Genomic DNA, 11,728 nt, shown 5'->3' on the forward strand with positions numbered 1-11,728 from the left:
CGCACCCCTGCAACCCTCCAAAAGCTTCAACAATCGTACCAACCGCGTCCGAGCATACTCGGCTAGCTGGGGTATAGCACCACGCCTTCATACTGTCTACTCTTGATGTTCTCCAGCGTCTGGTGGAAGTGCTTCTTGCTTGTTTCGACGGACACTGAGTCCTGCTGGTTCCCGGCCAGGTTCGAATGTATCAGCTCAATCAAACCGTTGAGATATTTGGTAGTGACCTGTTTGTGGCTTTCAGTAAGCGAGGACTTTTTGTTCGCGAATGAGCTTATATACCGATTCATTCTGCTGGTCAAAGTAATAGACATATCGGTCTAGTATCTCCACGAAGAGCTCGATGGACGTGGCAGTCTCCATGCAAGAGTCCGCAACTCGAAGTGCCCGCTGCAAGCATTCAAGCACCCGCTTGCCATCGCGGTAGAGCTGTCGGTTGCCATTAGCACGGCCGCATTCCAACTTCCCACACGTCTCTCTCTCGGAGGATTCAAACTCACCTCGGTCTCTTCGGTCTCTCCGTTGGACGCCACTGGGGTAGCCCACCACAAGTGGCTGGCCAAATACACCGCGCGACACTGATCGGGCTTCCGCAGAAGTTTGCTACCATGCTGCGCACACTTCGTAATAAGCGTGTCATAGTTTTCCTTGCCAAAGTGACGGGTCTGATGGAGAGAGGCGGCGATAATACAGACTGCCTGAAACTGCGCTTTGGAATCCGACACGGCTTCTTCGTACACAGTGAACGCCTGGGCGTAGAACTCGTAGGCAACCTCCTCAAAGCCAGTCGAGTCGGCGACTTGCCCGGCGCTGCAAAACAGGCGCAGCACCAACTCAGAGGCGCCGGTACCGTTGACGCGGGTGTAGAGTGTGCTCAGGATCGAGTGGACGAACTTGAAGAGGGAGTTGCTTTGCGTTTCCCATTTATCGTCGTAGTGCTCCCGAAGCTTGAACCTTCTAGCAAGCTTGAGACATGCAGTGATGAGTGGCGGGCTTGTCGTCCGTATGCGATCATTGCCATCCGCGTACGCTTTCCGGGCCATTTGCAACAGCTTGAACTGTGTGTCGTTGTCCTCGGCCTGCAGTAAGTGCACCATCCTCGCCAGCCAGCTTTGTTCTTCCATGGTCTCGTCCGTCTCCACAGCCCGCCTCTGCGAAATACCTGGATACCCTTGGGGAGCTTGTGAGCCCTCCTTGATGAGCACTGACATGACCTCGAGGACGTTCTCGAGCTGAGAAACAGAGGAAATCTTGACATGGTCCTTCAACAGCGCTCGCAGGATACCACCAGCCACGGCACGTCGAGTAGGGTAGGATTGGCATTGGAACAATGGGACATAGGTAGGGAGTGAAAGGGCCGTGAACATGGACGTGTACCGCATCAATGGCGCCTGAAGCAGGGCAAGAAGGCTCTGCTGGGCCGCCGGTGAGTGCATGTCGGCGTTGTTGATGTTCTCTTTGGATTTTATCGTCGCAAAAGCCAGTATCTGGTCGACGTAATCCAAGCGTTCGGGGTAGTTGTTGAGTGCGAGGTTGCACAGGGAAACAAGCAAGGCAATGCTGTCTTGGACGGGAAGATGCTGCGCCTCGACCAGATTCTTGACCTGCGCAAAGAAGATTTCGTAGAGTTGAACGCTTGTGCCATCTGCCTCTTTTCCATTGACGGCTGCGGCCCCCATCTCGGCCGACGAGGTCGACTCACCACCGACAGCATTGGTGTCGTTGCCTGCTGGTTCGGCCGAGGGACCCCCTTGACCCTGCTCGGTTGGGCCTGGCTCAACTGCCGTCGCGCCTGCTGCGTGAGGTTCTAACTCGGCACTTACTGCTGCTTTTAGGCCGCCGTCTTCCTGGAGCTTGGCTTTTTCCAACAAGTCTGACAGTGCCTCGGCCTCGGCTTCGGCCTTCTCCTGGTCGGTACCCTTGCCAGTAGACCCTTCCCGGTCGGCGTACTCTGATAGCCGGTCCATAAGCCCAATAACGATGGATTTCACGTCCACGTGCGGGTTTAACCTAGAGACTGCAGCGAGGAATCGGTCCAGGGTATGAAGGTGGAATTCATCCGGGAACACCTGGGTGATGACTTCGAGAAGGTACTCCTGCGCCAGAACATCGCGGCACTGCACGACTTGCTCCAGCAAAGGCCCGAGGATGCCAGTCTTGTACGTTTCGAGGTCAACAAGCTGGCTCAGACGAACAATATTGCTGCCCACCAGCAGCTGGAGTTCCTTTCGTTCGCGGATCCTCTGCTCCCGCTCCCTGGAGTGACCCTGGTGCTGCAACCGCACCCACAGCTTGTTCATCTCCACAAAATTCGTCAAGATAAAGTTGATCGAGTCGCTCAGATTTCCCTCCGGTCCCTCGCTGTCAGTCGTGGGGAGGAAGTCTCGTGCCTGTCCTGACAGGTAGTATCGAAGGAAGAGCCCGCGAATGGGATGTTGGACCCCTCGGCTCATGTCCATCATGTCCTTCATGAGTTCCTTGACGGGTGCATCCGCGATCGACATGTAAGCCGTTCCAACAGTAATCATGAGGTACAATCGCGGAATGATGTTGCCGGCATACTGAACCAACTCGTACAGGTCGGCGAGGTGGTTGACCGGGTGGTTCTCGCGCAGGTGAACAGACAAATAGCGCAGGGCATCGAATACAGACATGTAGAGCTCATAGTATTGCTTCGGCCCAAGGCTGCTGGTGCGAAGTTCAGAAACAAGGGTCGAGCTGAAGGTGCACGAAGGGGCGGGTCAGCCAGCATTCGGAGGTTGTACGTTACGTCCGAGCACAAACCAGCACTTGAGGGCGTCCATAAGTTTCCCGGGAGTGTCGAGGCATTTCCGCATCAATGATGTTTGCTGTCTCACAGCTGCCAAGGCATCCTCAAGGAGGCGAGCCTGGTCGTCAGGTTGGGCAGTTGTTGCCATCGTTGCCGTCAAGATTGTGGTTCGACGACGGTGGAGAAGGTTGAGCGGAATTGCAAGAGGAAGTACCTCGATGCCGGCATTGACTGCCGTCGTCGGCAGTTGCCTTCGAAGGGCTCAGACCTGTCAGGGCTGTTCGCAGCGTGGAATGGATCGGATGGTGTGCACAAGTTGGCGCTGATGACGACGAGACGGCGGCGGGGGGTCGGGATGGGAAGCTTGCTTGTTGGCGATTCAGCCACCAAAGAGCCAGGTCCGTGTTGCGCATGCAGCCAGTGACAACCAACGACCACAAGGAATAGACGGCGTCACGTGAGGCTATGACAAGAAAAATCCAGCAAAGCATTCCATACTTTGTGCATGTCAGTAAAAGTAAGTAGTACTGTACATAAGTACTTAAAGTATACTCCGTACTATACGGAGTATCCATAAGTTCTTAAGTACAAGTACTTGCAGTCCAGAGTACTTACTTACTTGTACACCTACAAAGTACGTCAGACGGTGTACTTAAGTAAGTACAGGTACGGTACCTACAATACAGTACACCTACTGCTCGGGTGCTTCGGACGGTGCAGTACAGTGTAGTATCTGTGCTATAATATTAAAATACGGAGTATACTTGCTTCTACTTATATATTAGGCACTTACGGAGTGAAGCTGCACCTATGCTCGTTGTAGTAATACATAATTATCCAACATGCTATATTAGATGCTCTCCAGTTTGCCGTTGTTAGTACTTACTAAGCACTATCCTAGCTTCGGGGTAGTAAGTACATGTACTCCGTACTTTTACAAGTATTAATTACTTGAACAATCTACGGAGTAGGAATATCACTACTTTGTACTCCGTACTTACGGAGTACTTACAGTGGGGGGGCAAAAAGTATTTGCCCCTTCTTAGGTACCGCATTCCTGGTCAAGTCAAACATAATGTATTTTGTTAGTATTATAACAATAAATATTTCGTCTACCACCCCGCTACTGCAATAATAATAGCCTCAACGCAATGGGGCATTGTATCAATCAGCTTCTAAATCTCGAAGATAACGAATCTATCGACTCGTCCGTCGAGAGGTAGCTTGCAAATCCGTAATCACATTTGCTGCGATAATTCCTTGCCTCGAGGCATCGTTACAGCTGCTTTGAGGCATTGTTATTGCTACGTTTGATGCGCATATAGCTATTTGATTGTTATAATACTAACGGAAATGATTAGGTTTGATTGGACTTAGAATGTAGTACCTAGGGGGGGAGGCAAATACTTTTTGCCACGTACTGTAACTCCGTACTACTATAATGTGAGTCATTACAATTTTACTTACTCCATACGGAGTTCAGTATACCGTAATACTCCGTAATACGTGTGCGACAAATTCAAGTAGGTGTACTTTATACATAGCTCAAACAGCTTCAGGAGTCACCTATGAATTAGGTCTAAGTACTCCGTACTTGAGAGGTAGTTGATACGTTTCACTGGTCCAGGCGCATGGCATGGCAAATTGTGTCTGATTTATTCATCCCACCTTGCCTTCCTAACCATGTAGTTCAGAAGCCTCCGCCATCGAGGCCTCAAGCAGAGCGGTGTTGTTCTTCTTGATTGTTGGTATAGCCGGAGAAGTACCCGCCATTGTTCCTGTGTCATATGTGTTTTCAGGCCGATAGCATTGCCTAAATGCCTTCGCCCCCCATCACCTACCGATCCTCAAGGCCGCAAATCGTTCTCCGTACAGACGAAGACAAACGTATCATACAAAGTATTGAACAGATGAGATATTACCACCACGATCAAGTCGGGTGACGCAATTAGAACTGCACGGTGTCCGATCAGTACCAGTCCCTGCCACTCTTTTGCATCTCAATCAATCGCCAGCCTCTTGTCTCCGGGTTGTTTACATCTTCGGGCACTCTCGTGATTCCGATGGCGTAGGTGACCAGCTGCACCTTGTCTTCCATGCCGGCGGCAAGTTCGTTCGACTTCGCATTGCGATATACATGAACCTCTTGTGTGCGACAGGTAATTATGAATACGGGAACTTCGCCAGGGTCGAGCATGCGGGCTCGCAAGATGTCGACATTTCTGATGTCCAGAATCCGGCCGTCAGACTTCATGCCCGCTTGAAGGTATTGCTTCGTCAGCGCCTCGTACACGGAGTACTGCGCAGCAGACAGCCACAGCTTCAGCGTCTCGGTATCTCCCTTGACATAGGCATCCAGCACCTCGGGGAGAATGTACTCTCGAAGCTCCTGAAGGAATGGCTCCACCTGGAAGTTTGGATCGATGGTTCGGAACTTTTTGATCACCATGGCCGTCTCATTCTCGGCGAAGAATCCACCGATACGATCGGTAATGCTCCGAGCAGTCGATATAAGCGGGTTCTCCGACTCCTCATATTTGCCACGCATGGTGAAGATGCCCTGGACAAACTTGTTGGTATCGCGGAAGTCCTTCCAGGCCTCCTTCCAGGCCGCGTCTTTGTGAAGGGTGACGTTGGTGCCGGCGCTGTAACAATGTCAGTTTCCCGTACAGTCACACTTCGTTTCCGGGACCTACTTCGGGTCTTCCTCCAAAACTTGGCCAGCATTGTCACGCTGGGCTTCCCAGGCCGCCCTCCTCCTCTTCCGCTCCTCCTTCTCGACCCATCCGCCGTATCGCGAAGAGCTACCATCGTCAATGACATCCTTGACGTTCCTGTACGCCTCGGTATCGCGAATGGGTTTGGTGGCTTTGTCAACGGCCTCGCCAGTGACATTGGCTGCCTTGCGTACGCCCTTGACCACGGACGTATCCCATGTCCACGCAGCACCCTTGCCAATGGCACCGGCTGTCGATCGTACCGCCTTGGACGCGGTGGAGGAGACGGCATCTGTCGACTTCTCGTACGCTTCGCGGGCTCTGCGGACAGACTCGCTCTCCGAAAACTGATGCGCGGCGGCGCCGATTTGCTTGGTGGACTCGTTCCACTCCTTCGAGGCTTGGAACTCTGAGTTCATGGTCTCGGTGAAGACCTGCCAAGGAGTCTTGTCTCCATGAGGCGGGGGAGGCGGAAGATCCTCCTTTTTCTTCTTCCCGTCTTCGTTTTCCCCTTCCTGCTTGTCTCTGGCCTTGGCGTTGTCGCCGTCTTCGTCACCCTTGGCCTTCGTAGACTTTTCTTTCTCGGTCTCAGTCTTGGATTCGGCCGACGTGGTCTTTGGCTGGTCGGCACCTTGTGTCTTGGGCATCTCCGGTCGGCATCTCCTGCTGGCGAGATGGAACTGCCGAAACTGATTGGAGGGGGAGACGATGCAAAGTTCGGGGGGGAGAAAACGGGATCGCAAAGGAGACAATACGGTGCCCTCCAAGGGGTTTGGCTGGATGCCATAACCATGGCGACTGGAGACCAGCGAGGAGAAGAGCCGGGAGGCTAACCTCCGGTAGGCTGGTGATCTGCCATGAGAGTGGATTATCTGAGCCGAGGCCCTCGTGAAGGCAATTTGCGACTTCGCCGAGGTGCGAACGAAAGCTTTCATGCTGAAATCGAAATTCTGGAGTGGCGGTCCACAAGAAAGTGTCAACTTGCTCGTGGACAAGGCGCAGATACAATGCTATACAGGAAGGTGAAGAGCTCGGGATAGCTGCTCGTGGAGACGGAAATAAATTTCTCTCCGAAAGCCGCCTGCGCCGACAGCATCAATCAAGGAAGCAGGACAAAACAAGTGGAGCAGCGGCAAAACTACGGCAAATTGGCCCCAGAACCCTTGGCCGCTCGTACCTGTTTTAGTGCCAATAGCCGCTTGCTGGGGCGATGGACATTTCACAACTGAAGCTTCCGTTCAATGCGAGCACAATGAAGCGACCATTGACGAGTTGTCTGGCGGCACGGCCTCTATTCCTCCCCGGCGAGGCTGTAGCGCCTAAACACGCTTTCTGGAAAGCACGATGTCTGTCTCAAACGAGCATACGATGGGAGGACGATAAGCCCAAGCGAGTACAGGCACGGCCAAAGACGGAGTCGTTGCTCGAAAACATCTACGGCTCCTCGCAGACGGCCCGCGGCAAAAGCTCGCAGCAGCCGAACGCCATGTCGGACCTATCGCAGAGCATGGTCTTTCAGGCCCTCAACAAATCGAATATCGATACGAGCGCGCTCTCGGGCAAGCCTGTCCCACCTGCACAAGCCAAGGAAGATGAGTTGGAACCATATCACTTTCATATTTTTTCCCACAAGCACAACACACACATCACCTGCTCCAAACCTAACCGAGAGCCCATCATATCCATGTCCTGCGGCAATATTGGCTTCAAGAAGTCACGACGGGGGACCTTCGACTCGGCTTATTCATTGACGAAATATGTGCTGGAGCGACTCATCCACACAGGGTGGCCCATGAAGATCAGGCGCTTGGAACTGGTGCTGCGAGGATTTGGGCAGGGGCGAGAGGCAGCGGTCAAAGTTTTGATGAGCCCCGAGGGCAAGGTCTTTCGCGACAAGATTGTACGCGTTGCCGACTCCACACGCATCAAGTTTGGAGGAACGAGAAGCGAGAAGCCGCGGCGTCTATAGGATTTGTTTGCATGCACCATTAAAGTAAAGGTATCTGCCAGCCATAGAGGGGCGAAAATGAATTCATTGCCATGCTTCTGCGCGGCCCATGCTGCACCAGTGACTAGTCAGCGTAGAAGAAAGGTCACGGAATGGTGTGACAGGAGTCATCGCCCTAGCAGACTCAACTCTGAGCCATCATCAGGACGATTTGTGGTATCGCACTTCCCCTTCAAGGGCTCGAGCGCCCTGCACACCTTGCGCTGCATGTGTATGGTTTCGAGATCAGGGGTAGAAAGGGCGCGTTATCGTCGTTGGACTCGTTCGGCGGGAGGACGTTGTCGCCCAGTACCATCTCGCAAGACTTGCTTTCCCTTCCTGCTGCCATCTCCATGCAGCCTGGATTGCTCTTCTCCGCTCCACTCAGCGTCATTGACACTCGAATGCGCGAGCACTCGTACACCATTGGAAAGGAAATGCAGCCGAGACTGCTCGAGCATGTGAGAATTCTCATCCTCATGCTCCCCATCCTCATCGGCAAGTTCGCCATCGGCCTGTTCACACTCGGGCGGCTCAATCCACCCTCGGGGCACGACACAGGGCAAGGCAACGCCGATGCTAGCGGCGCGGTTCAGCCATCCGGGACCTTGTTTGCCCGTAAGTTTCTTACAGAGGTATGATGTGAAATGATTGCAGTTTCTTGTGAGAAGGTTATAAGATGTCCCGAGGAACTCGTCGGATGCCTGTCGAATGCTCGCGTCAATTTCCTCGTCGGCCGCTAGAGTGAACCCGTGGAGTATCTCGCACCGAAACGTGCCACCAGGTGGCTCCGTTTTCGGTTTCGTCCAGTACACGCCGGTGGCATTGCGCTTGTCGTGGCCGCCGTATGCGTATTCGCGGCCGCCGATGACGACGCCTGAATGGAGCAGCGATGCACCGAACGTCCAAAGGATCGACGATAGCCTGCCGGGCTATCTTATATGTCAGTCATCCATTGGTCCTTGACAAATCACGTGCGGTTTGGCCCACCGGAAGCAGGTCATAGACATGAATAACAATATCCGTCTTCTGCAGTGAGAGTGTTGAACGATGCCGGCGAGTCAACTCCCTGTTGCTGTTTTCGCCAGGCATGACTGGATTGTGGGGAATGGGGAGATGAATGAATCTTTGGTCCTCGCACCAGCTTGTTTTGGCGATGGCGTAGCTAGCTATCGTTGACAATATGTCAAGAAAGAAGGAGGGCAGGAGCAGAAGCAGCCACTCTGCCAGGTTAGCATGGATAGGTCACTCGAAGGTCTGATACAAAAGAACGCAATAGTACTTTCATCCTCAGCATGTCCTGTTTCGTGGGAACCGCTGCTTGTTGCGACCAGTAGCGGAGAGGAGATGGTTTGCAAGTCGACGTCAGCGAAATGCCTACCACAGTTATCATTGGCTACCCGCTAACAGCAGCTTGCTACAAGTACTGTTCAGTAGGTATTGTACAGTAGTAGGTGGGTATCCTGAAGTAGTGAGTATTTGTACTTGTGCTTGTGTGGTGCTAGCACACGACATGTCGTACTACTGTACTTACTTAAGCGCATGTACTGTTTGGTGCGTTGGTGTACTGTACAGTGCATGTACAGTAATATTCCGTACTTAAGTATGTACTTACTACCTATACACTAAGTAGTTGTACTGTACAGTACTCGGTAAGTAGATCAAGGTGCATTGCGCAACAACACTGAACTGCAACTAATACATGTACATATGTACATGTACGGTGTATTACTGTGCAACTTTGATTGTGTGAGCTGTACGGAGTACTTACCTAATTACTAGGTAATAACACTTGGGTTAGAGTAATATTACCAGGAGATATTTACTAATAACGGTGCGGATTGGTCGTCTCCAGCACGGGAAAAACTCCTTCCGTCTTCCGACTTCCCGCAATGGCGGAAACGATCAAATTTCGCCAAATTCACAATGTGCATTGCCCTTCTCCATCCACTTGCCCCTCTCACAATTCTTCTTTTTTCCTGCAGGTTCTTCAGTGCTTCGCAAAAGCGACGGTTGAGGCTGGCAACGGCCAATTCTGCCACTACGACTTCCCTCTCCGTCTCTCCTTTTCTCCCGTTCGCTTCTTTTGCTCCCCCTTTCCTACTCCGCGCAGCAAGGTCTGCCGCATCTGGACAAGCACTAGCTCTGAGGTGCATCCTCTCCTATACCCCGCGTCGCCAGTACGCAAAATCAAGAAACAAGATGCCACCCAAGAAGCAGGTCGTGGAAGAAAAGATTCCTTTGGGCAGGCCCGGGAACAACCTCAAGAGTGGCATTGTGAGCCGCCCCGGCTCTGAACCGTCCTGACACGATCGTCCACTAAAACTGCCTCCTTCAGGTCGGCCTGGCCAACGTCGGCAAATCAACTCTGTTCCAAGCCATCACAAAATGCTCACTAGGCAACCCAGCTGTATGAAGTCTCCTCACTTGACCCTCGCACTTTATACCGGGTACTGATAGCTGTAAAAGAACTTTCCCTACGCCACCATCGATCCTGAAGAGGCCCGTGTCATTGTCCCCGATGACCGATTCGACTGGCTGGTTGAGAAATACAAGCCGAAGTCTGTGGTACCGGCCAACCTGACGGTCTACGACATCGCTGGCCTGACCCGTGGCTCCTCCACTGGTGCGGGCTTGGGCAATGCCTTCCTGTCTCACATCCGGGCTGTGGATGCCATCTTCCAGGTCGTCCGGTGTTTCGACGATGCGGAAATTATACATGTTGAGGGTGATGTCAACCCTACTCGCGACCTTGACATCATCAGCGAGGAGTTGAGACTTAAGGACATCGAGTTCGTCGAAAAAGCTCTCGAGAACCAGAAGAAGAAAACTCGAATGGGTGGTCAAAGTTTGGAGCTCAAAAAGGCCAAGCAGGAACAGGATATGATCGAGAAGGTCCTCGCCTGGCTCCAGGATGGCAAGGATGTCCGAAAAGGTAACTGGACACCAAAGGAGGTAAGGCAACCACCCCCCCCCTCCCCCCCCCTTCCTTCTGCGCATGCCTGCTTTACGTGATGACAAAAGGCCATTGGCCTGAATAATCCCAGCTCTTCGAATGCCTCACACATACAACGCTTAGAGTGCATACTGAGATAACGTCCCATCTGACCATAAAGCTTTTGTTTCCGTCGAGCAATTAAAACTACTCTTGGTCTGAAATGATTGCTAACTGAACGCTCAGGTCGAAGTCATCAACCCCCTGTTCCTCTTGACGGCCAAGCCTGTTGTCTACCTGGTCAATCTGTCTGAAAAAGATTTTGTTCGCAAGAAGAACAAGTATTTGCCCAAGGTCGCCGAGTGGATCAAGGAGAATGCGGCCGGAGATCCCATTATCCCCATTTCCGTTTCGTACGAGGAACGCTTGACTCGCTTCGAGTCAGAGGAAGCAGCCAAAGAGGAGCAAAAGAACGTCGGCGCCGAGTCGGCTCTCCCAAAGATCGTCACGCAGATGCGCAAGACTCTTCAACTGGGCAGTTTCTTTACGACGGGCGCTGACGAGGTTCGACAATGGACCATTCGTGTCGGCACCAAGGCTCCCCAAGCCGCCGGTGTCATCCACACGGACTTTGAGAAAACGTTCATTCAGGCCATCGTGTTCAACTTCAACATGCTGAAGGAATTAGGCGACGAGGCCGAGGTCAAGGCAAAAGGCAAAATGATGACCAAGGGCAAAGAATATGTCGTTGAGGATGGAGACATTCTCCTCATTAAGGCCGGCGCTGCCAAGGGCTGATTTCTGCAAATCGGAATAACTGCACGTCACCTTCAAGTAGAAAATGCAGGAAATGCTCTCAGTCACACAGTCGCTAACCCCGTGCATGCCTACGGTGCCAACCTGAAACATCATACGCCAAGAATCGGTGCCATACTCCTTCGCTCCCCTTATCCCCCAGATGGCACTGTTCTGTATCATACGACGACGATTCATTGCACACATTCTCCCTCTTCGTCCATTGAAGACGCATCTGCGTACATCTCAAAAGCGCCTTGTTCCACCTGCTATTGAAAGGATGCCTAGGCATCTTGCTTTTTGGAGTGACTCTCATTGAGAAGATGCGCACGCGACTTCGGCGACAGCAGATTATTTTCCATCCATTTGACTCATCCATTTTGATTTCCTCGTCCACGTTAACTTCCTTATGCATGCTGGCTTCTTCATTCATATCTTTGTTGACCTGGGAGAGAATGCACGGGTATAAATCTCGGCCGAGTGAGGGGGTGGCCCTCGCGCGCTGTGCAACCTTGAAGCGATGA

At 52.4% G+C, this 11,728-nt stretch overlaps 5 protein-coding genes across 5 annotated transcripts; 2 read left to right on the forward strand and 3 right to left on the reverse strand.

The window, feature by feature from the left end:
* Positions 1-62: 62 nt before the first annotated feature.
* On the reverse strand, positions 63-2,918 carry DCS_06452 (vacuolar sorting protein; the record flags this gene model as incomplete). The annotated part of the gene is made up of 4 exons (XM_040803742.1): positions 63-227; positions 283-429; positions 501-2,718; positions 2,785-2,918. 4 exons carry the CDS (start codon positions 2,916-2,918, stop codon positions 63-65), a joined length of 2,664 nt encoding a protein of 887 aa, XP_040653846.1.
* Positions 2,919-4,739: 1,821 nt separating this feature from the next.
* DCS_06453 (mitochondrial inner membrane translocase subunit TIM44) lies at positions 4,740-6,422 on the reverse strand (the record flags this gene model as incomplete). The annotated part of the gene is made up of 3 exons (XM_040803743.1): positions 4,740-4,889; positions 4,944-5,415; positions 5,467-6,422. 3 exons carry the CDS (start codon positions 6,420-6,422, stop codon positions 4,740-4,742), a joined length of 1,578 nt encoding a protein of 525 aa, XP_040653847.1.
* A 275-nt stretch (positions 6,423-6,697) lies between these two features.
* DCS_06454 (uncharacterized protein) lies at positions 6,698-7,456 on the forward strand (the record flags this gene model as incomplete). Its single annotated transcript, XM_040803744.1, has 1 exon — positions 6,698-7,456. One exon carries the CDS (start codon positions 6,698-6,700, stop codon positions 7,454-7,456), a length of 759 nt encoding a protein of 252 aa, XP_040653848.1.
* A 284-nt stretch (positions 7,457-7,740) lies between these two features.
* Positions 7,741-8,566, reverse strand: DCS_06455 (UPF0326 protein hag1; the record flags this gene model as incomplete). Its single annotated transcript, XM_040803745.1, has 2 exons — positions 7,741-8,406; positions 8,465-8,566. The coding sequence occupies 2 exons, from the start codon at positions 8,564-8,566 to the stop codon at positions 7,741-7,743; spliced, it is 768 nt and encodes a 255-aa protein (XP_040653849.1).
* An 834-nt stretch (positions 8,567-9,400) lies between these two features.
* On the forward strand, positions 9,401-11,207 carry DCS_06456 (GTP-binding protein YchF; the record flags this gene model as incomplete). Its single annotated transcript, XM_040803746.1, has 4 exons — positions 9,401-9,751; positions 9,813-9,884; positions 9,944-10,429; positions 10,656-11,207. 4 exons carry the CDS (start codon positions 9,401-9,403, stop codon positions 11,205-11,207), a joined length of 1,461 nt encoding a protein of 486 aa, XP_040653850.1.
* Between the last annotated feature and the right edge of the window lie 521 nt (positions 11,208-11,728).

The sequence above is a fragment of the Drechmeria coniospora genome, chromosome 03 (genome assembly GCF_001625195.1).
Source record: "Drechmeria coniospora strain ARSEF 6962 chromosome 03, whole genome shotgun sequence".
In the NCBI taxonomy this organism is placed as follows: Eukaryota; Fungi; Ascomycota; class Sordariomycetes; order Hypocreales; family Ophiocordycipitaceae; genus Drechmeria; species Drechmeria coniospora.